General features: G+C 42.1%; 1 protein-coding gene across 1 annotated transcript; it reads left to right on the forward strand.

Moving 5' to 3' along the window:
- The first annotated feature begins 1,027 nt into the window (after positions 1 to 1,027).
- Positions 1,028 to 23,078, forward strand: slc38a4 (solute carrier family 38 member 4). The gene is made up of 16 exons (XM_083999664.1): positions 1,028 to 1,166; positions 4,441 to 4,664; positions 4,790 to 4,886; positions 5,503 to 5,618; positions 6,538 to 6,611; positions 7,498 to 7,590; positions 7,685 to 7,766; positions 7,857 to 7,939; positions 8,523 to 8,581; positions 9,214 to 9,474; positions 10,516 to 10,595; positions 11,832 to 11,932; positions 12,502 to 12,626; positions 17,926 to 18,070; positions 19,089 to 19,186; positions 19,376 to 23,078. The coding sequence occupies exons 2-16, from the start codon at positions 4,540 to 4,542 to the stop codon at positions 19,478 to 19,480; spliced, it is 1,644 nt and encodes a 547-aa protein (XP_083855790.1). The 5' UTR covers positions 1,028 to 1,166; positions 4,441 to 4,539; the 3' UTR covers positions 19,481 to 23,078.
- The last annotated feature ends 239 nt before the right edge of the window (positions 23,079 to 23,317 follow it).

Consider the following 23,317-nt stretch of genomic DNA (forward strand, 5'->3'; position numbering starts at 1 on the left):
TTCCAAAGAAAACCCCACATCTCCTGTGTTGGAGGGGGGGATGGGCATTGGGCTGCAAGTCAGTTGAAAAGCAGCAACCTTAACAGACTCTTTGTTTATTCAGGCTCAAACCTGTTCTTCTACGAACATGTGTTAGCACATCAGGATTTACGATTGTCATTTAGCTCAAATGTCAACTTTTCCTGGACTTTAAACAATTGTCTAATAATCGGCATAGCATGTGGACACAGTGTTGTCTGTCTGCCTTAACATTTTTTAAGTATCAAATTCCTCTTCAGCAAAAATGGTTTTATGTAAGTATCAACACTATCTATCCTTTAAATCTTGTCACGTTTTTGATTGTGCAGGCCTTTCGAGGTTTCTAATCGATAGAGTTACATAGCTGCTCAGCAAACAGCTGATGTGTGTGTGTGTACTAAGCATTACAAGTGGACAGAGGCCCATCCCAGACACAAACATGACATTGGGCACAATGACATCCTCACAGAGCTGGGATTGGTCCCCCGGCGGCACAGCCTACCTAATAAAAAAAAAACACTGACACTTGCCCACCATGCAATTTGGCGTCCGTGTGCCACTACATGTGCCACCACTCCAATGTGTCTTTGTGTGTCCAAAGGAGGTGGCACAGTGACAGTAGCAGCTTAAAGCATGGGAGACATGTGCCCCACATCTGTCCACATGTGCACAGTGCAGTACCTGTGGACACCTGTGGCACGTCATGTGATCAGATCTTCTAGCAACCATCCCAATCTATCTATCTATCTATCTATCTATCTATCTATCTATCTATCTATCTATCTATCTATCTATCTATCTATCTATCTATCTATCTATCTATCTATCTATCTATCTATCTATCTATCTATCTATCTATCTATCTATCTATCTATCATTTCAGTTTTTTGTGCTGTTCCTGCTTTGGCCTCGTTGCAGACGTGTGTGTTTGCATCTGTGTGTATTGGTGACAGCCATTTTCATAGGAGGGGCCTGAGTGAACTGTGTGTTTGTTCTCATTGGTTAACAGCGGCCCTCCCTCCTCCCTTTTAAAAGCCTGCATTTTCACCTGAGTTACAAAAGAGCTGCAGCTCCTCAGCCATACGTCTCTTTAAGAAGAAGAAAAAAAAGAGGAGCCACCCTTAGAACTTTTTGAAGGAACTTACTCAGTGAGTATGCTGCATATTTGCCTGAAAGTTTATGATGCATGTAAACAAGGTGAACAACATTGAGTCACAGATTTCAAGGAAATCTGCAACACAGAAAGATGCAAATTTGGTGTTAAGTAGCGTGTTCTGCTGCAGCACTTTGGAGCAAATGCTTTTTACTCATCTCTGTAGTTCGCGACGGCGGAAGGAATTTGGCTGATGCAAGAGTTTGTTTGGGTGGAGGATGTCTGAGGTAGAGTTGGAGGTTGGAAAATGATCTGTTGGACACAGGATCTTATATTTTACTTATTCTGTTTCAAGATGTTCTTTTAGTTTGAAACTTTATGCAATAGTTTTGAAAGAGCAAATTAGTGTCTTTTTTCTGTTTCATTTAAAGCTGAATATTTGATCCAATCAAAGAAACTGTAGGATGCTGCAGTTAAAAAGACATGAGGCTCTGTATTTCTGAAATTCAACCTGAACGTATCTCTTCTTGGCTGAACACTTCTTGTCTTTAAGCAACCGTCAGCAGTTAGTGTTTTCAGATTATTTTGAGAACCTGGTAGCAACAGGAAGTGGGAGTACTGATATGGTTTGTATTTTCCTGTTGTCAGATTGCACCATGTGTTCATTTGCATGGTAACTTCTGCTGTGAAATCAGTGACAGATCATTTCCTTTTCTGATCTTCTTTTTTTTGATTGCTGAAAAAAAAGTTTTATTCTAATTTGTTTAACCCTGAAAAGACTGTGAGAGTCTGGCTGTTTGTGTGTCCTAATGTCTGTGTGGCAAATACAAACATTAATTTAACATACATGTGATGGCATCCGGGGGTGACCTCAGGACAGAGTGGGATTTAAACATTCATAACAACCTCTCACAGTGGTCTGCAGACTGTATACGCATCTCCTCTCCAGTCTCTATCAAATGTAACTTTCTGTGTTGTTAGCATGTAGTGTGTAGCTGTTTCTTGCCATTTCTTATGTTCTGTGCAGATTTGTTGAAAGGCAAGTTAAATGAAAGAGCAGCATTAAACTGATCAAGATGTACTTTACACACATTGATTGTAAGTGTCTGTCTAGCTATGCAAGTCTGTTGCTACACCAGGGCCAGCCCTGTGTGGAGTATGGCTCTCTGCCAAAAGCAGTGCTTTCAAAATTTGTGGTTGTAACAACAGTGGCATTACAGTCTGATATATAAAGTTAACCCAGTTAGACAGGTTAATCCTCTTGGCAGCGAGAGGTGAAAAATGTTCTCCATTTCTCTCTCGTCGCACAGCAGAGAGCGACTCAGAGAGATTAAGTGTACCAGCGTGTGTGATGCGGTTGTTAATGGTAATGTACACGTTAAATCTCTGTCGGCTCCAAAATATCTGGTTTTTAAAGCAGCCGACTTCCGAAGAGCGAGGCAGCAGCAGACCAGTCTGGTCCCGTAGGTCAAGCTGTGCTTCAACACCTCTGACATTGTCACGAACCCATATGCAAAACAAAAAGCATTGTGATGCAAAGGTCCTGCAGCCCAACACCAACCCCCGCATTAGAAACTGATGCTCAATCAACAACCATCCAAGTACCAAGTTTTTTACTTTGCAGATCTTACATGTTTTCCCCAGCCAATGACAGAGCACACAGAGACTGGACGCCCGGTGAAATGGTGGATACACTTACCAGCGTAGAAAAGGAAATACAAACTGAGTGAAGCGCTAGTGCCGCGGGGCTAGCCACCTAGGACGTGAGCATGGGTGGTGGCTAGCCCCTGGCCCGTGGCGGCCACAGGCTAACCGCCTAGAGTGCGGGCCCAGAAGGAGCGCCGGAGGTATGGGCCTGATACTCCAGAGCCTCACTCAGACTGTATTTCCTTTTCTTCACCGCTAAGTGTGTATCCGTCACATAGCAACTACTCAAAGGAGAACTTTGAAGGCCGAAGTGGGGAAGGGTTCCGTGTGAACAGCAGCAGAACATGGGTCAGTCCTGAAAACTGCTGTCACGGGCCCGAGAGGAGGGGCCCAATTTGAGTCTTTAAAGGCACAGTCTGTAGGTTTGCAACAAACAAACTTACTGACTCTGCCTTTAAAGACAACAAGCTGCGTATAAAGTTGTTCAACCTTAACCAGTCAATCTGACAGTATAGTGATATTAGAGTGGTCAAGTCATTGGAAGTTACAGAGCTGCTACATTCACATGCTAATATGTGGAGTTCCATAATGGGGTGGCACAATGTTGCAGTGGTTAGCAAGAAGGTTCTGGGTTTGATTGCTCCTGGATGGAGTTTGCTCCCAGGTCTGCACACTAGAATGAGTGGCATTGCCTGTAGTTGTGACTATAAATGGGACTGTGTGTGGATTGTTTATTGGCTGGTGTCCACCTGTTTTAATTATGTTGTGGCCATATTGCACAGGATTGACTCAAACTATAATCATAAGTGAAGTTTATAGGAAAATAGATGGACAGTTTGGACATGTCTTCAGTGAATAACCTGATGAAAATGAAAGCTACTGGTGTTCTCCCTGTTGTGAGTCACACCTATTTTGTTGTGGTCATGTACTTGTTGCCATGGCTGGTTGTTTGTCAGTGAGCAAGACTTGGGATCTTTCCTTCCAGCCTCAGCAATGGGCCCTTTGTGTGAGTGACAGTAACAGGCCTGTAAATAATTAGGCTGTTAGTAGCATTTATAATCCCGCAGGCTTCGCTCGCTGCCTTACATCTCCTCCTTACATAACGTGATGATGAATGCTACAGCTCCCTGTGCGGAGCTGTTGGCATGTTTTCCTTACTAGTCGTGGGTTGTGATTGAGTGGACTGGCTCCTACAGGAACAATGCAGCCTGTTGATGGCGTAAGTCAAGCAGCTTTATGAACCCTTTACATCCTTGACCTGGTTTCCAAGTTTGTTGACTTAACTCCAGCCAGCAGTCTCTACGTACGTCAACACAGTCAGGCACTCCAGAAGACAGAAGACGAGAAGAGGCGCCACCATATACTTTGTTTGCTGTATTTCTAAGTAAAGTAATAGTTGTAAATACCACACATCAAGTTGCTGTTAAGTGAAAGCAGCAATAATCTAGGAGGACTTCAGGGTTGGAGGTGCTATATCAGGTGCCATGGTTGCATCACATTCCAGCTTTTTCTCTCAAGTTCACACAACAAACAGTTCCAGGAATTAGATGTTCTGGTTTGCTTGGTAGAGGGGCCCTGACCCCTGCCTGCAGGATGGAAATCACTCACAAATAAGACCTGAACCTGGCTCTGAAATGGGAACATCTTCACTGTTTCATCTCATTGTTTGTTTTTTCTTATAGGTTTCGAGGTTTGACTGATTTTGAGGGGGACACGGATCGTTTATCCTTAGAAATTTCTACATCCAACTTTCTCTGCATCTCGTCTTGCTGCTCGTCACCATGCCAGGAGTCGCAGATCGTATGGAGCTGAGGAAAGTCTCCACGGAGGCTGACGACGACAGCAACGACAGCCTTGACGACCGCTTTACAGAGCCCATTGATTCTGAGAAGGCGACCATCAACAGGTTTTTTATGCCTTTCTCCAATTTAGTCAAGCTAAAACATAACTTTGTTTTAGTTTACATACATGCTCTATATAAATTGCTAATGTAATGCAATGCTAATGTAATTTTTTTCATGGTCCTTTTAGCCACTTTTTGGATGAAAATGATGATGCTGAGAGCCAGAAGTTCCTGTCAAATGGGATGATGAAGAAGAAGAAATATGAGGAATACCATGAGGAATATGTAAGAAGAGTCACAATACTAATGTCTGTTGGGTCTATCAGGGTTTTAAGAGGATATTACCAAAATTAATACCGAAAGCAATCAGAAATGAGACTTTGTTTAAGTTTTAAAACAGGAATACAATCATTTGTATCACATTGGTCCTTTGTCTTTTCCCATTATAATGTATGGTGTTTTTCACATGGAAAAATCTCCACCATCTGACGTCATATCCACATAATTCAAGCAGCCAAACTCAGTGGAGTGTGGCAGATGTTGGCAGATTATGGTGTAAGGCTTAACGCTCTATCCAAATTCAGGCTTTCTGGAAAATGTTGTCAGTTATGAGTCAATGTAGAAGTTTTGGAAGAATGGGATCTATTCAATAAAAATTTAAAACTATTGGAAAGTCACTTGACTACTGGTATCAAGCAGAGTAGGAGAGCATGAGTGTATTTTCCTTGATTTTCGTGTTATTATAGCATTTACTGTAGCTCTGGTTTAGTATGTTCCTTGTTCTTTTCCTTGTTCTTGTGCATTATGATTCCAACTTTAAGTAATCAATTATCTAAGACTGACTTTATCTTGAAAATAGACTTAAATGTTTATCCTTCCTCTATCTTTTTTGTCCGAGCAGCATCCTGGACACACCTCTTTTGGAATGTCTGTCTTTAATTTGAGCAATGCTATCATGGGCAGCGGCATCCTGGGCCTCTCCTACGCCATGGCCAACACCGGCATCGTTCTCTTTACGTAAGTAGCATGTCCGCACAACAGAGAAACCTGCAGCATGCCATTCAGGACAGGACAGGTCAGCCACATAGTAACAAAACTGGAAAACAATTTGCACAAAGTACAATTCAGAAAAAGTCACAGCAAAAGTTTTTTCTTTTTTTATATACAACTCAACCAGTGAAACATAGCAGACATGTTTGAACTCCTTTACCCTGTGCCCTCAGTCTCTGGCTCAGTCTGTCCCATCCACATGCATCATCAGCATTCATGGGTGACTTCCAACATCTGACACCCCACTGTCACCGTACACTCCTCAGTCCTGTCCTTACAGCCACTGTCCATGCCCCTCCTGCACGTCCACCTCATGACCCCGCACCACCACAGCGAAAAAAAAAGACAGAGAAAACATAGAAAACCTAGGCTGGATGGAGTAGGGAAATATTTCTGATGCTAACGCAAAAGAGGGCGATTAAAAATAAACTTCTGCCATCATCTGCCAGTGAAGGTAGCACACATCTCTCCTGAAACACCACCAGCACAGAAAACTCTTTGTCCTGCAGCTTACAGTAAGATCACAATGAACAGGGCAAACCTATTTCAGGAAGTCATCAACGTAACATGGCGGCCCTGTGCCTGCAGTATTTCCATGAAGGGACATAGTATGTTATCTGAAGAATGCAGCAGATGAGATGTACTGACGTAGCATCGAGATAACACTGACTGCACCAGTCATGCTTCAGTGTTCAGAAATGTCCCACTTTTCTCCACCTGCCAGGGCCGAAGCCAAAACATCAAAGTTTCCCTCCCCTCTGTTTCATTCCCCTGAAGCAAAAACCAAAGTTGACCGTGGCGTGCACGCAAGGTTTCTCTGTATCACTGTAGTTGTGATGTGGCCTTCTGCGGATCATCCCTGACCATTGTTTTCTGTCCTTTGCAGAGTCCTCCTCATCGCCGTGGCGATCCTCTCCTTGTATTCTGTACATCTGCTTCTTATGACAGCAAAAGAAGGAGGTTAGTGTTTCACCTCATGCCGACAACACACCAGAAGAGTTTTTAGTCTCTCACGAGAAGATTTTGTAAAGACTGAGGATCTAGATTTGATAGAGAAATTACTGAATTTGGACTTTTATTTATGATTTCCTGTTTTATTTTGAAATTTTCCTTCCCTTCCTTGTGCATTTAATGCTGACACACCAAACACTTTACCTTCTTGGTCCTCTGTGGAATTTGGTGCTGGAGAAAGTGTCACTGAACGTCACTGTTTGCATGAGCCAAAACTAAAAATTTGCAATAATTACATTTTAAAATAAAAGATTTCGGTGCATCAAGATGAACAAACAACTGAATGAAGACTGCTTTAATCAAACCATAGAGATGATGCTATAAAGCTAGAAAATTATCTCATTCCGACATTTTATATTTGTGCTCAACCTCCCCCCAAATGGCCAACAAGGAATTTTATTCTGAAACAGTAGCTCCGTAGCCAAGATGAATCTGAGCACAAGCTTTTTCTTATTGTGTGAACCCATGACAGGAGGTCACAAGGAGACAACGCTTCATATTAAAGTGTTGGAAACCAAACAAAAGGATGCACAACCCTCCTTTAAATCAAATTTGGTAGAACTACTGTACATGTCCTGGTTCAACTACATAGTGGACATGGAACAACACTAATTAAAGGTGTGATCCTTTTATAGACAATATAAACACACAGAGAAGGGATTATACTTAATTATGTAAGTATTTAATTAAAAATAACTATTTAATTTATGAACTGATTATACTCACCCTCCTTTGATGGTATTATTGAAAAAGCTTCACCTGGCTGTCCTCACTGGTGTTTTTGTTGTGGTGCCTGGATTGTATTTTTCATGGCCAACTCTGTGTGTTCTTGCAGGATCTCTCATCTATGAGAAGCTCGGGGAGAGAGCGTTTGGTTGGCCGGGGAAGTTCGCAGCCTTTGTATCAATAATCATGCAAAACATTGGAGGTAGGCAGAAACTCAGTGTGTTCATGTGCACAGATGTAGAGTGAGTGTCCGGTCTCAGAGAATCCTCAGTGTCTCCCCTGTTGTCGTCCTGCAGCCATGTCCAGCTACCTCTTTATCGTGAAGTACGAGCTGCCTGAAGTGATCAGGGCCTTCCTGGGTTTAGAAGAAAACTCTGGGTGAGTGTTTTTGAAGATATTGTGCAGCATTGTGTTTATTACATGTGTACGTCACCTCCTCAGATTGTAACCCGTGTGCTCTCTTTGCAGTGAATGGTACATGAATGGAAACTACCTGGTGGTGTTTGTGTCCATCGGCATCATTCTGCCTTTGTCTCTCCTTAAAAATCTGGGTAAGGATTTTATATGTGTGATTTCTCTAAACTAATGATGAGTACAACAGAGGACGCTCAGATACTACCACTCAGAGGCTCTGATGTTCACTTCCAGAGTGTGTCTGTGCTCTCGCAGCTGTCTCAGCTGTGCCACACCAGAAGTAATGTAACACTAGCCGAGCCCTTAGTCAGCTCTGGCAATTAGGAGTTACAGTAACGTTACCCTCCCATTAAACCTGCACTCTGCTCCCTCACTCACGCGTAATTTACGAGTCAGCCGACCAGATTATGTAATTAAGACGATCAGATATGAATGAGCAAATAATATGAAAGACATGTCTGAGCTAAATTTAATCATAAAGGTGAGAACAGCTGTGACGGTTCTGTGCTTCATGTGCAGAAGATCTGTCTTCACCAGTGTAAGCTTTAGTCACTGATACAGTCAGACTTTAAAGGAGCAGTGCATGACCCATATTCTCATGTGGCAGACACAACAGAGCAGCAAACTATAGCATAGCATCACATGATTAACTGGTACTGATGTCATTGCTGTAGTTTGTGTGTGTGTTCTTATCAGTTGCTCATGTTTTGTCATTTTCAGGGTACCTGGGATACACCAGTGGTTTTTCCCTTTCGTGCATGGTCTTCTTCCTAGGTGTGGTAAGTTCAGCCTCATAGAGCATGACAGTATGAGATACTAGTAATGTAAGCAATCCGGGCACAGAGACTCTGGTCACTCTGGTCAACAGCTAATAAGATGTGTCAACATTTTTTTTTGATTAAAGTTGTTTCATATTTTACTCTTTTTTATGTTTTAAAACAAGTGTTGATTCATAAGAAAACATATTTGTAGGTTTTAGAACCAAAAAACAAAATCCAGTACAAATGTGGAAGATTTCAGGTAAACAATCAGAAACCAAAGACTGCAAGGTTGTTGTTGTGACATCACAAAGTCACAGGGAGTCCTGCCAGCTGTTTTTAAGGATTAGTTTCTTACTGTAATAGGCAGTGTGCATTTCTCTGTGCACTGATATTTTCACAGTATAGAGAACCTAGAACCTTGAACTGCTTTATAATCAAATGAGACACTAACATCTGTATCACCTCGATACTATACAGACCTTTAAGCATGAAGTACCAGCGATTGGAAATAATAAAAATACTCTGAAGCTTACTCCTACTTTCCATTCAAAACATATGAAGACAAGAAGTAAATTGAATAATCAAAAAAGAATTGGACATTTAACTTTTAGAGAAGACCTGAATGTGACCATGATGTTGTTATTTTCCAGATGATCTACAAAAAGTCCCAGCTGCCGTGCCCTCTTCCCTTCTTCTACCAACACTCGTCTAATCTCAGTGCGAACGGATCGGACATGTCGGGGTTGTACATGATACAAAACCACTCAGCACAAATGGATTTTTCCCGAGCCGACGTTACAGCGGCCGTGCCGGGCAGCCACGACGCCCACCACTCCACCAGTGTCCACGTTGAGCCTCACCCCGACGACGAGGAGATGTGCACACCCAAATACTTCGTCTTCAACTCACAGGTACGGAGCAGTCGGTGGTGGCTGCTGCTGCTGACCCAAAACATCGGTCCAATGCATGGAGTTCAGCACCATGTGCAAACATGTCAGGCAGGGTGTGACCTAGTGATTTATCGAAGGGTGTGTTCGGCACGCAAGACTTCAAAAAACAAGCGTGAAATTAAAAGAGAACAAAACAGAATATTCATCCATGGGAATTGTTGAGGTTTGTACAAATGTACGGACACGCAGGAATGCTTTTTACAACCTTCACGCCCATATCCACGCAGAATACATTTGGCTAAGGTTGGGTCTGTTTGGGTGTGTTCTGTGCTCAGGGATTTGTGCGGGCCTGTGTGATCATAATCAGGACAGGAATGTTTTACGTTGACAGACAAGCGTGGTTCCAGTTGTTTTAGCTCGATCTAACTTGACTTGACTAAAGATTTTCAGCTGGTCTTTTGGTGCTTCTGTGGAGTTGTACATAGTTTGTCTAATCCCAGAGGAGAAATACTCAATTCTAATCAGCACCTCAGACTCATTTCTTAAAAGTTGCACTACAGTATTGAAGAGTACAGCTGATAGTAGCCCACTTGCTCATCAGTGAATATTCTGCTTTTAGTCTTATTACCCAGGTCTCTATTGTGTGCGCTACTGTCAATCTCATGCTTGGTGTGGCATGTTGTAGTCATCACAGAGTGACAGTTCATCCAGCAAAAAAGAATCAATCAATCAATCAAACAAGTTCCAACCAGAACCAAGATTGTTGGAGCTGAAGATGAGAGTAATGACACACGTTATGACACATGTCCAACTCTTTGCTCTGACACAACTTGTAGATGTTCTGAGAAGAGTCATATTATGTCATTTGAGAAGCGTATTTCTGGCGAAAATCAGTCACATAGCCTAAAACAGGTTTGTGTAGTGATTGTCTTTTCCTGAGTCATATTATGTCATTTGAGAAGCATATTTCTGGGGAAAATCAGTCACATAGCCTAAAACAGGTTTGTGTAGTGATTGTCTTTTCCTGATGGGTTTCTGTCCATTCTCCCTTCCCCTCCACAGACAGCCTACACTGTGCCTATCCTGGCCTTTGCCTTCGTCTGCCACCCTGAAGTCCTGCCCATCTACAGTGAGCTGAAGGAGTAAGTGCCTTTATTCTCCTCAAACCATAAGGGTCAGTTCACCCACATGACTGATATTGATCTCCACTGATCCACGCAGGTTTGGAGATATCTGTCTTTGAAAACCCCAGCATGTGGAGTGGACTTGAATTACAAAAATCTGAAAAAAAAACTCTGCTCATCGACCTCACTATCAGTTTTCACCGGGAATGAATATAATTTGAGAATTCATTGACGTTTTTGTTTACTATATAAAGCCATGCTTATTAAGTAATATACTATTTCAATGTAGTACGTGTGGTGGAGCTTAGATCACTGCAGCTTAAAGGTGTACAGAAATGGCCGTTTGTCCTGTGTGTCGCGCCGAGTTGTCACGAGCTGCAACACGAGTTTACCCGAGTGAGGAAAACGAATTTGATTGGTCGTTATCGAGCGGGCGGGATATTCAAAGCTTGGGGCGAGACCGAGCTCCGTGTGTGTGCGTGTCTCAGACGTTTGAATGACGGATTACGGATCCAATAGCAGTGGCTGGTGAATCGTGTACAGGCTGACGTATAATCCGTGCGCCTGCATTATCCAATGCGAAAAAAAAAATACACACTTTCATCCCGGATTTACTCAAAAATAGAATTTTGCACAAAGTTTGACCTACATCGTCTGATAGATGAGTTATTACACTAATTTAATGATCCAGAGTGGGCTCAAATTCAATTTTCTTTTCTGTACACCTTTAATAAAGGACATGCAAAGAGATGAAACACAAACAAATTCAGAAAATCACCATCATCTGTTTTGACAACAGATGAGCTATAAATACTCACAATGTAACCAAACACAGGAATCTGATTCAAGTAGCACAGATGTTCAATACCTTAGAATTTGAAAGTTAAAAAACATTGAATAACACGTGCATCCCAGCTGGGTTCTTTCTTTTTTTTGCGTGTGTCTTAGAAACGCCTCCATTGTCGTCTTTTCTACTTGCAGCAGGTTTCTGGTTTGGTTGATTTGGTTGTGAGTGATGTGAGGTCACTGGGAACAAGTTGATAATTTAAAAAAGTCTCCTGTGGGATTGGGTGCAGCCAGGTGTTGCACAATAAATGCATAATTCAGCCAGGTATGAACGGGTTGTGGCCAACCGAGACTTGGTGAAAAGACTCACTGTATATATTTATCCACATTACGCAAATTCTAATTTTGAGTATGAGCCCGAAACCTTCTAGCTCTAAAAGTGTGTGTCCTGTGTGTTGTTTTTTCCAGTCGCAGCAGGAAAAAGATGCAGAACGTTTCCAACCTGTCCATCTTGGCCATGCTCATCATGTACATGCTGTCAGCGCTGTTCGGCTACCTCACCTTTTATGGTAAGAAGATGCACGCGATCAGTAACAGTCGACTCTGATCAGAGGAGAACAAAGACAGGCGGTCGGAACATCAGTCTGATGTGCATCTGTACGGATTTGACCCAATAATAGTGATTTCATTAAAATCACGTGATCAGTCTATTCTTCCTACGCTGAGAAAGAAAGCAGAGCGAGCAAGAAAGTCATTAATTACAACCAGTATGTCAGTCAGTGACTCCTGGCAGCAAGTGGCAGCCTGCCCGTTGTCAGCTTGTGTCCTAGTGAAGATGCCTGCAACAATAAAACAATGTTGCCAGCACATGAATATGTCGGTATCCATGCTCCAGATATTATATGGGTCATACCACATTCAAGTATGCAAAACCAATCATTCTGAACCAACCTGCCTGCTATCTGTTCATCTACATCTTCTCACATCAGAAATATGAATAGATATAAATCACAAATATGACACTAACACTGGACCAAATGCCAAGTTACAAGACTAGCACTTTCCACCTCATCGGTTATCTGCTCCCAAATTGTTTGAATCCACTCATGTGTTTTTTTTTGTTCCTCCTCCAACACAGATAACGTGGAGGCGGAGCTGCTCCACACCTTCACCAAGGTCTATAAGTTTGACACCATGTTGCTGCTGGTGCGTCTGGCTGTCCTCACTGCCGTCACTCTGACTGTCCCCATTGTGCTGTTTCCTGTAAGTACATCACACATGAACGCACTGTGAGTGAGTCTCTGCAGGAAAGAATACACATGTAGCAATAGCTGAGTTTGGAAAACAGGAAACTTTGCTTATTGCAAAAAAACACCATGAGCAGGGAGTTTTTTTTTTCTGCTGCTGTTGCACCAATGTCAGTTTACTTTTTTCTCCTTCCATCCCTCTCAGCATCGTTAAATGGAGCCTTGTCTGAGCGCTGATATAATTTGATTTACGTCAGAGTGCAAAAACGCACACAAACATACACCGCCCTTGTAATTTTAAAATATCTGGCTGCTGCCCTTCACCAAGCAGCTACTTGTAAAACCATTTCCATTCATCCGTTCGAACACTGCCACTGCCACTGCCGCTGCCGCTGCGTGTCGTTCTGCATACAGACTCTGTTTTATGTTCGGTGCAGAGTCAGCCCCATTTTTTTGTCATTTTTTTGGAAGCAGCTGTTTTTTCCTGGCACTTTGGTGAAAAAGAACACACTGTTCAGTTTGGCACTTTCCTTGTATCTTCATCTCAAGTCCCAAATCACACAGGCTGAGTCGTAAACAACCACACCTCTTAATTACACCAACACACACACACAAAGTTTCAACAATTCAGCCAGTCCTAACTTTTTGTGCCCATTCCCCAGTTTCCCACAACGCGAGACCAAAGGTTACAACGTCTGTGTCCACCAGTGAAAACGTCTTGTCTCAGTCACATTCACTCACACATACGTACACACACACACTTCTCACTTCCCTCCCCATATATGGTCATGGACTAATTTTAGCTTGGCCCTTATCTGACACAAGGAGAAGAAAAATTGCCACAGGCCAGAGGAAAGTTTCTTGCCCCACTTTAGCTTCCTTTAATACACACACACGCACAAACATACAGAACACACAGAAACTTGGTTTATTGAAAAGACAAATAGCTGCTTATCTCAAGTTGTTTCTGAAGTGGCTGTAATTTCAGTCAGCAGCCACCAGAGGGCAGCAGGTTCATTGCTATTGAGTCAAAGGAAAGTGCTGACAGAGAAGCAGAGAATGATGCAGCAATGGCTGCATGTCATGGTTACACAGTGACACATTCACACATTTATACTGCAATCAAATATATAACGCCCCATATGTTCAAGTGAAACCAAATTTTGTCACATTTTAGCTATTTAGTTGATACTTTTGTTCTGACACATGATGTCCCTGCTCTCAACCCATCCCTCTGTCTAACACACACACACACACACACACACACACACACACACACACACACACACACACACACACACACGCACACACACAGACACACACACACACACACACACATACACCCACACACTCTCACTCACCCCTCCTTTAGCAGACACTGCTGTTTTTTCTGTCGCAGGGAATGTGAGAGAGGATCCCCCTCTCTCTGCAGTGGAAGTTTACAGGCTGAGAGAGGACAGTGGAAAAACCCTCACCCTGACCACTAGCTTCACTGAGAGAGGGGTGGGGTGTGCTGGTAGTGGAGGGAGGCAGAAACCCAAACCTCTGTCAGCGGTACACAGCGCTGTCAATGTGAGGTTGTGGTGATGGACAATGCCTAGAAATCTGCAGTTAGATATAAGGTAGTAAGTAGAATCTAATGATTGCCTGCTGATAGCCCATTATATATATATATTACAGTAATATACATATATATTATATTAGAACTCTACTCTATCTTTTATTTCATAATTAATTCTGGCAGCAGCATCTCATTCAGTCTGTCAGTCAGTACACAGTTGTGGTTTTCCTTCACATGATGATCGAATCAAACAAACTCTGACATCCTGGTGATTTGTGATCATGTCTTTTCTGGTTAACCGCAAACATGCAATTTCATCCATGTGTGTGTTTTGTTCTTGCTGTGTGGCACAAACCATCAGTTCTTCTCCACCAGTGTATACTATGTCTCCAACTCAATCCTCGCAATCACAATCACCATATATCTCCAGAATAAGAGTGATGAGGCTGTGAAATAAGAATTAGTGAGAGTGGAAGAAAGGGACTATGAAAACAAAGGAGATAAAAATTTGATAAGGAAGCCTGACATGTGATGTAGCAAACCAGCTGCAGTGAACTGTAGCTTAGTGGAAGGAGCGAGACAGTAACACAGGCGTTAGGAGTTCACATCCCATAGATGCAACATAAACATTATGGCTCATTGTTAAAATATTTCAAGCAAATTTATTCTGTGAACTGGTTTTGACCTGCTTAGATTCCTGTGAACAGGCGTAGTCCCAGCCTGCTTTACATGTACACGTTTGGTGATAAGCAGCAGCTGCAGAGAGATAGTAATATGAACAGAATGGGTGGCTCTGCTGATGGCAAGAAAAATAAAGTCAATCTGTGCACGATTCTCAGATGATCAGAAATTTGCATTCGTGCAGACCTGGGGATTTTTAATTAAACTACCATCACCACTCCTGCAGTTAATTAATCCTTTGTTGCTGCAGCATGGTCGAAGGATTGACTAACCTGGATGCATGTGAGGTATCAGATCAAAAGAACGACTTAGTCACACATTGCTCTGCCAAGTTTCCATTTGACATTTGAGAATCTTGCCTTGAATCCTCCTGACCTTCATTTTGCAAGAAAATGCTGCCGACCTTCAGCCAGAGATTAACATTAGCTTTGTCTGTGACTGTCCTTGGCTCCAGTCGGGAGGTACTCTATGAGAAAGGAGTGAGATGTGTGTGTGTGGGAGTGTGCGTTTTGGAGACGCATGTTTAGATGTCAAAGAGTATATATGTGTGCGGGGCGGTGTGCAGTCACGTGAAGGATGGATGCTAACAGGCCAGATCACACAGGGCTTTGGCTGGATCCAGTACATAATGAAAGGGCTTTATGTGGAGTCAGACATGCCCCAGTTCTCAGGCTGCGGCTGCAGATTGAAGCCATGGGAGGGAACTGCAAATTATCAGCGCCAACATCACCTTTATGTGTTACTGTCGTGTAGTAAAGTATCAGCAGACCTGTCTCTAGTGCTGCCTGTGTAGCACTAGCTTCAGGAATTGTCCCAAAAGCCAAATGTTACCAGTTAGTTTGTCCATCCTTTAATGCTAATTTATGTTAGGCCATGTCTTTTTATCCAGTTGTTATAAAGGTTTTGATGCCTTTCATGGCTGGTTTAAGCACATTAAGTTAGCTTCAACCTGTGTAGTTAGCTAAACTTGTGTAGTTCACTTAAACCTGTGAAGTTAGCAACTACGCAGTTACTTGTGATTGTCATTTGGACAATGGGAAGTTTTGCTGGTTTTGCAAGTCTTCAAATAACTGCGAAACTGATAATTTAAAACTGTTCTCACGAAACGCTAACAATAACTCTCTCAAGTGGCATAATAGTTTCTCTTTTACTTCATTATGTGAAGTAGCCTACAAATATTTTGTCAGAGAACAGAGAGAAGTTAGAGGAGGTCCATGTACCTGTTGCCTGTGGAACTAAACTGTTACGTAGAAGCCTATTTGTTTTGGTTGAGGTAAAGAAAAGCTTGTTCATCTTATTTTTGAAAAAGGCCCAGTTTGGCTCTCTGGTTTCATGTGATGGTTCATTGCCCATGCAGTCAAAAACACTGTGTTACAGCTTTCCTGTTGATATTTTAACTTGGAAAGGGACTTTTACCCTGCTGCATGTACTTTCAGTTCACATTCGACATCTGTAACAACTAAAACATGTGGTCATGAAACGGAAAAAAACATGGTTTTATGTCGAAAAGAGAGAGAGGTTGACGTTTAACAGGTGTGACACATGTCTGACGTTTTGTCTACAATATGCATATGCACAACTTGGCACAAAGTAAACAGTACTAAGGCCCAGCATGGTTTGTTATTATCTGTTCCAAGCTCAGACTAGTTCATATGGCAAACCAAGCCCTAACCTTCTGGTTTGTTGCTTAACCGGCCCATTCCAGATCCAACTGCCTACAACTAGTTTGTCCACTTTGTGTGTGTGTGTGTGTGTGTGTGTGTGTGTGTGTGTGTGTGTGTGTGTGTGTGTGTGTGTGTGTGTGTGTGTGTGTGTGCAAATATCACACGGTAAACTACAAAGGTCTTGCGCCAGGTAGCAGCCAGGTGCTGAATAGTTTGGAGCCTCTGAGAGAAATGCAGCGTCCAGGCTCTAGTTTTTGGCCTAATTATGTAACAGTTGGTGGGAGAAAGAGAGAGGGATGGAGATGGGGATGGGGGGACGAATTGTGGAATTTCGGGAGAGATGCGCTTAAATTATCATCATTATTATCTCTCACATGAAATGAGTTTTGGCCCAAGTGGTGACACATTTTTGGCAGTGGACATTAAAGGTCAGCGTCATCCTGGTGCCTCCTGACAGTGGTGATGGAGGTCACTTGGTTCAATCTGACAGCGCAGAAAATCCAGTTAATGTGATTTTTTTTTCCTCCACTGTGCCATGCTAAATGGATATAAATCTTGTACTTAAGTCAGACTTGAAAGGATACGAAGAAGGCATGTGGTGTTCTGGCAGCAGCAGCTCTTAAATAGGAAAAAGCTGCACACCCTCATCCTCCTCAGGTAAACTAAATATAAAAAAGCTACATCCACTGAAACTCCTGTTGCATCTAGTTTTTTTCCATACGCTACCGCAACTGTAATTAAAATCTGTTGTCATGGTGATCCTTTCTGGCCCTTAATGTTGGAGTAGTAAATCAAAAGCGGAGGGGAAAAAAAGTCTACTACAAGTGACAATAGCAGCTTTGCGTAAAGACACACCTCCCCCCCTGCAGGCGAGTCCGCCCTCCTCTCACTACCGGCTGATGCAATCCAATGGTTCCATTGCGCTCCAGGAGATAATCCCCTGCCTTTTTGAATGGGCGCTCTAAGCACCGCCCCCCTATAACCTTTCCCCCTGTGGCCTGCGAGCAGCCGGTGCCTCAGGTTTCACCTGATACCCACAACCTTTCACCCAGTGGAGGCTTGAACAGGCCGTCTGTGGCTCAGCAGCACCAGGCGTCTTAGCTTGGATCCCCTCTTTTGCTCAGTTTCCCTAGCTCACTCTCTCCTCTCTCAAGCACACACACACACAGTCTAACAATAACACACTTGACACACTTCAGTTAGCAGCCAAGTGTGGGAATCAGCCTCAGGCATAGACCTGCAGACACACAAACTAGACTGGTGTTGTTGATTTGTTGCTTCCTGTATGGATGTTGACATGTTTCATTATATTACAATGAATTAACTGCTGGAATTAAATGCAACATTAAACCAAATTGATCCATTTGTGGTCACATGTTAAGTGGGAAAGCTTTGATTGTTTCTTCCAGATCCGCTCCTCCATCACCACCTTGTTGTTCAGCGGCAGAGAGTTCAGCTGGACTCGCCACTTACTGATCGCCGCCGCCATCTTGGCTTTCAACAACATGCTGGTCATCTTCGTCCCAACCATCAGAGACATCTTCGGCTTCATCGGTGAGTCATGGTGCTGAAGACCAGTACGAACAGGAGGTGACTTGATGATTTCACGTGTGAGATTCACAACCAGTGTGAAGATTTGAGAAGATTGAGAGATTTGTGAAGAACTGTTGTGGGGAAGCATGGGTTAATAAAACAGGGCAAGATGCAGTGGAGGCCCGATTAGCGCCTCCAGTTCAGGGTTTGTTCCATTAAGCAAATACGATGGAAGTGCAGGAGCTTAAAGTGTTGGCTTGTGTCAGCTGTGCAGTCGCGTGAGCTGTTTGTGACCACTGGACCTAAACTCTCACTTCACGTCGTTGTACCAACACATAAACTCAGTGATCACAAATGTAAGGGGAGGCCTGTTTAATGTTCAGACTGAGACAGATGACGGCTCAGCATGTTCAGGTAAAACAAAGATCCACTACATCTATATCAGATTAGAATAGTCCCAACTGATCATAGATGTGGAGTCAGGGAAACGAAGCAAATAAGATTAAGATCGATTAAAGATACCAGTGGGGCATAAAATGTTCATTTTCACAAGGATGCAAAACACAGCATGAGGTCTTCGTAGCTGCAACTGTGAAAATGAAATTTAACAAAAGAAAAAAACAATCTTACCAGCAATAATAAATCAAAGTTTAATCATCTACTTCTAAGATGCATTTAGTATGTGTTTGGATTGCTAATGGGGCTTTTTATTTATAGTGAGATATGTTTGCACAATGTGATGACTGTGTAAAGCAGCAAAGTCAAGTTACACAGTAGGCAAGAATTAACTTGCAGTGCAGTAGAGTGCTTTGTTTCATAACAATATATATCGAAATAATTAAAAAGACAAGTACTGCAAGTTGGGTAGCTCAATCTAGTATTTACAATAAAAGTGGAACAACTATGACTAAATTGAAAATGTGCAATAGTTCACAGAATGTAAGTTTAGTGATGTAGTGATTCTGAGACTGGTTATGACGATGGGCCCAGGTGTTTGTGTGATTACACTAATCATTCTTCTCCTTGGTTTTTGTTGCAGGTGCCTCTGCGGCCACCATGCTCATCTTTATCCTACCTGCTGCCTTTTACATCCGCCTGGTTAAAACCGTGCCGTTCCGCTCGCCGCAGAAGATCGGGGTGAGTGTGCAGAAACACACACATAATCAGCAGCGTTCTCACTGTATCATTTTTCTCCATCCATCCCCCTCGAAATGTGACTTCTCAGAAATTTCAGTACACCCCAGCTGTGCATCACCGCGCACCCGACCACATGTAACCCCCCCCTACCTTTTCCCTCTGTCTCTTTTTCCTTTTCCCTCTCATCAGGCGACCGTCTTCCTGATCGTGGGAATCATATTCATGATTGGCAGCTTGTCACTCATCATCCTCGACTGGTTGCACAACCCCCCGGGCTCCAACGGCGGTCACTAAGCTTCCCTCCTCAGATTCACAGTAAAGAGAGCAGCAACCACCACCACCCCCCTCCCACCCACCACCACCACCACCCCAGCTAGTATCTTCTCCCTTCCTCTGGTCCCATTCATCACACATCAATCATAAAACCTCAACATAAGGACATGATGTGCTGCACTGGGTTAAGACATCTTCAGTTTTCCCCACAGAAAATCACTGGAGGAAATTTTTTTTAGCTCTTCTTTTTTTTTTAATAGTTGCTGTAAAGTTCTGGATGTGACACATCACAAATGAGAGAATCAAAACCCAGAGAGGGGGGAAAACACTCTGGTTTAATGTGCCACGAAGACAGCCTGAAATCATCACCGTCATTTTCATGATGGCCGTCATGATTACAAGTGTTTCCAGCGATGAAGAGACAGAACAAACACATACTGTGTAGCCCTTACCCGATCTGTGAACTGCAACATTTGCAGGGCTGGAAAAGACAATGCGAGTCCCTCTGTCCCCCTGTGCACTTGAAGGAGACATGTGGAGTGTGTCGTCCTCCGTGAAACAAAGAGCACCTCTAGCATTATATCTCAGACACATGCATGAGCGCATATGTGTTCTTTTCTACACTACTACTCGTGGAAAAAATACCCCAAAATGAATCAATCAACAGTTAATCAGTGGCTTAATTCAATCATGTAGAACTTGTATCCATGGAGTTTTGGTTTAATTTGCTGCTGTGTCTCATGTTAACAATCAGAAGCTTTGCCAAAGTCTACATGCACATACAGTTTTAGTGGATCGGGTTCTGAGCTCCACACTCTCGAGGATCTTCCTTGCCGGCTGTTCGCATCCTGTCTGTGTACACGAAGCGAGGTGACGCTTTCAGTATTACTGTCACAGAGGGATCTGAACACGCAGAGCATGAATGTACATAATTAAGTGTATCTACTGAAGAAAATTAGTGTTGTACATATCTTACTTGACCTCGTACTGCTCTTTGCCATTCAGGTTGTATGACGTTGAATGATCAATTCAACATACAGTATACACCTGCTGGAGTAATAAAAGGCACTTGAAAGGACTGTGTAAAGCATGTGCAGTTTGGAAAAATACAATTGGACAAATCTAAAATGAATCAAATTCAACCCCAACAGAGCCAAACTGGAAACAGTTCAGTTTTAAAATCGAATCAATGGCAAGGTTTTTTAAAATACTTTTAACCTGTGCTAAGCTTCCTCATCAGTGTCAATTGAAAACCCTCTCGCTCTCTAAAATGTCATTTAAATGTATTTTAGGAATGGCCTTTTTTTCTAACATGATAATGTACTATTCAGCTTTAAAAAATAGTTCAGAATAGTTTGATATTTTGGGAAATGTCATGTCTGTATGCTAAATATGAAACAGCTAGCAGACGATTAGCTTGGTGGAAAGACTTGGAGCATAACAGGTATCTAACATTTTTACACTGAAGCTTTGGTATAAGTTAGACTAACAATATAGTATTTCAATTACTAAGTTTCAGTCATTAAGCTCTAGAGGTGCTGAGTTTAACACTGCCAAGCTAGGTTAACTGTTTTTTTCTTTATTTTTATGCTAGTCAACTGTCTCCTGGCACGGGCCACATATTTAATATGCAGACATATGATTGGTACCAGTTTTCTCATCTACATCTTGACAACAAGGTTTAGGTTTTTTTTCTCTCCAAAATATCAAAGTATTCTTTTAAAGTGATTTGGAAGAGGCTGGATAGTAAAGAGTTGATTACTACTTATTTTAGCTTATTTACTCTGTTGTTGTACACGCGTACCCAAAATTAAACTTTTTAAAATTTCAAAATATCTTTTCTCTTAAATTTGAATCAGTTAAAAGATTGTTAAAATTTGAAAGAATTTTATTTATGCCTTTTGCTCTTAACTATAATTGGCTTTAGACCTGGTGCCTTCGATAGAATCATAACCCAGATTTTGTTCGTATCACATGTTTTCCGATGCCGTTGCGTGTCACAAACACGTCCAGCCAAAGCGGACAACATTTATAGATCTTTTGTGGATCTATGTTCATGGGACAAATAGATATTTCAAATGAAATAGTGTATTATGTGCATGTTTTTTGGATTACAAACATGGTCTTTTTGGACAATTGTATATGCTTTGTAAATAATCTTTATTTTATGGTACACTGACACTCATTGTCTGTGAGTGGGTTGTTGGGATTCTGCCTTACAAGTCTTCTTCAATCCAGTGTTTGTTTTAGTATATATATAAATATCTATAACTTGTATTAGACTTTTTTTTCTTGCTGTATGACAGTAGGTTTTTTTTTTTTTTTTTGAAGCTTGTATATTTGTAGAAAATTGTGTCTCAATATATCCATTTTCATCTTCTAATGTTGTCATATCAGGATGAATTAATCAACGGCCTACTTCATAACAGTTTATAACACGGTTTCCCAATGACTCCCATTGAGCAACACTGGGATGAAAGTACAAACACCAGTAAGCAGTATCGATGTTGAATGTGTTTTTCAAAAAAAAAAAAACTGTCCTGTAAGGCAAAAAGAAGCAAGAAGAGATTATCTCAAGTATTTCATACCCACACTACAGGAAGGTTCTTACAGGACAGAACATCTTAACAAGTTGTTGTCAGAGCCGACTGTGTTTTCTGTTATTTCTTGAATGGCATGTAATAGCATGTGTATGCTAACGTGCAGCTGTATACCTCTAGGACAGGATAACAAAATGCACAGGAACCTTCCCTGTTTGCCAGTTCTGAAGCTCTACCAGCACGACCGCACACAGTTTAAGTTCTCACCTTACTGTGGCTTACAATGTATTTCACTGCTGTCATAAAAAAAAACCCTCTTCAAACTCAGTTTTTTTGAGGGTTTACTTCCATGATGTTACTTGAACTGAAGCTTTCCACGGTCTGATAAAGTCAGCACCAAAGGGTCTACATGGCCCATTCTGAACCCGCTATGAATGTTCAATAAAGACTTGTTCTCAGTTTGAAAATCTGGTGTAGTCTTATTAAAAATGATTTCACAAATGCGCTGCTGTAACTCAAATAGCCTCCTGCCATCACCGGCTTGTTCAGCTCACCAGCAGCCCCGTGTTAGAGATTTGTCTCCTCCTCAGGTCGGATTTCATCTTTTGAAAAAGGCTCTTTATAAAGAGAGACCAGAGGCGGCAGGTTTTTAACAGGATGCTCCCAACACCACACCTCTACGCCCCCTTTAGTATCTCAGGTGTTCAATCTGGATGAATTTTTTCATCTTAACTGTTGAACATATTCAGATCTCTTTTGCATGATTGAGCCAAGCTGTACAATGCTGTTGTATATTGTGCTGGCCTGGAGGAGAAGTTGTCTTTGTGTTGGATTTGTAGGTCCCCAGCCAACAAGTTGTACCCAACCACCTGCCTTATTTTTCTATGGACCCTCAGCCGTGGAGAAGCACTGGCTCATTGTTTCCTGCTGTTCACAGTGTGCCTGCTTCCTGTGGATCAGGCTGAACATTCGGATTTGTAATTTTACCCAAACTAAGGGGATGTTGTTTTTTGTCTGTTTGTTTTTTAAAAATCAGTGATGCTGTTTCATTATGATGACCAATAAAATGTGAAATAAAACATTTTGTGTTTTTTCCTCTTTATAGATTGTGCAAGTAGAAAGAAATCCAGGCAACCTCTAACCATGCTAATGGATAGTAGAACAGAAGTAGAGTAGAACAGAATTGTGAATGTGTTTTAATGTTAAGACATTTAAAAGATGACTTTGTCATTCCAGGGCTTACATAATGTTTCTGTCCAGACTGGCATCTCAGGACGTAATGACCAAAGCTATATTTCTGGCATAACAATCAGATGAT

The sequence above is a fragment of the Trachurus trachurus genome, assembly GCF_905171665.1.
Source record: "Trachurus trachurus genome assembly, chromosome: 23".
NCBI lineage: Eukaryota > Metazoa > Chordata > Actinopteri > Carangiformes > Carangidae > Trachurus > Trachurus trachurus.

Coding starts and splice junctions, on each gene's coding strand:
- slc38a4 (XM_083999664.1), top strand. CDS start 4,540: ATGCCAGGAGTCGCAGATCGTATGGAGCTGAGGAAAGTCTCCACGGAG. Junction 8,582..9,213: donor TGGTCTTCTTCCTAGGTGTG/GTAAGTTCAGCC, acceptor GTTATTTTCCAG/ATGATCTACAAAAAGTCCCA. Junction 12,627..17,925: donor TCCCCATTGTGCTGTTTCCT/GTAAGTACATCA, acceptor TGTTTCTTCCAG/ATCCGCTCCTCCATCACCAC.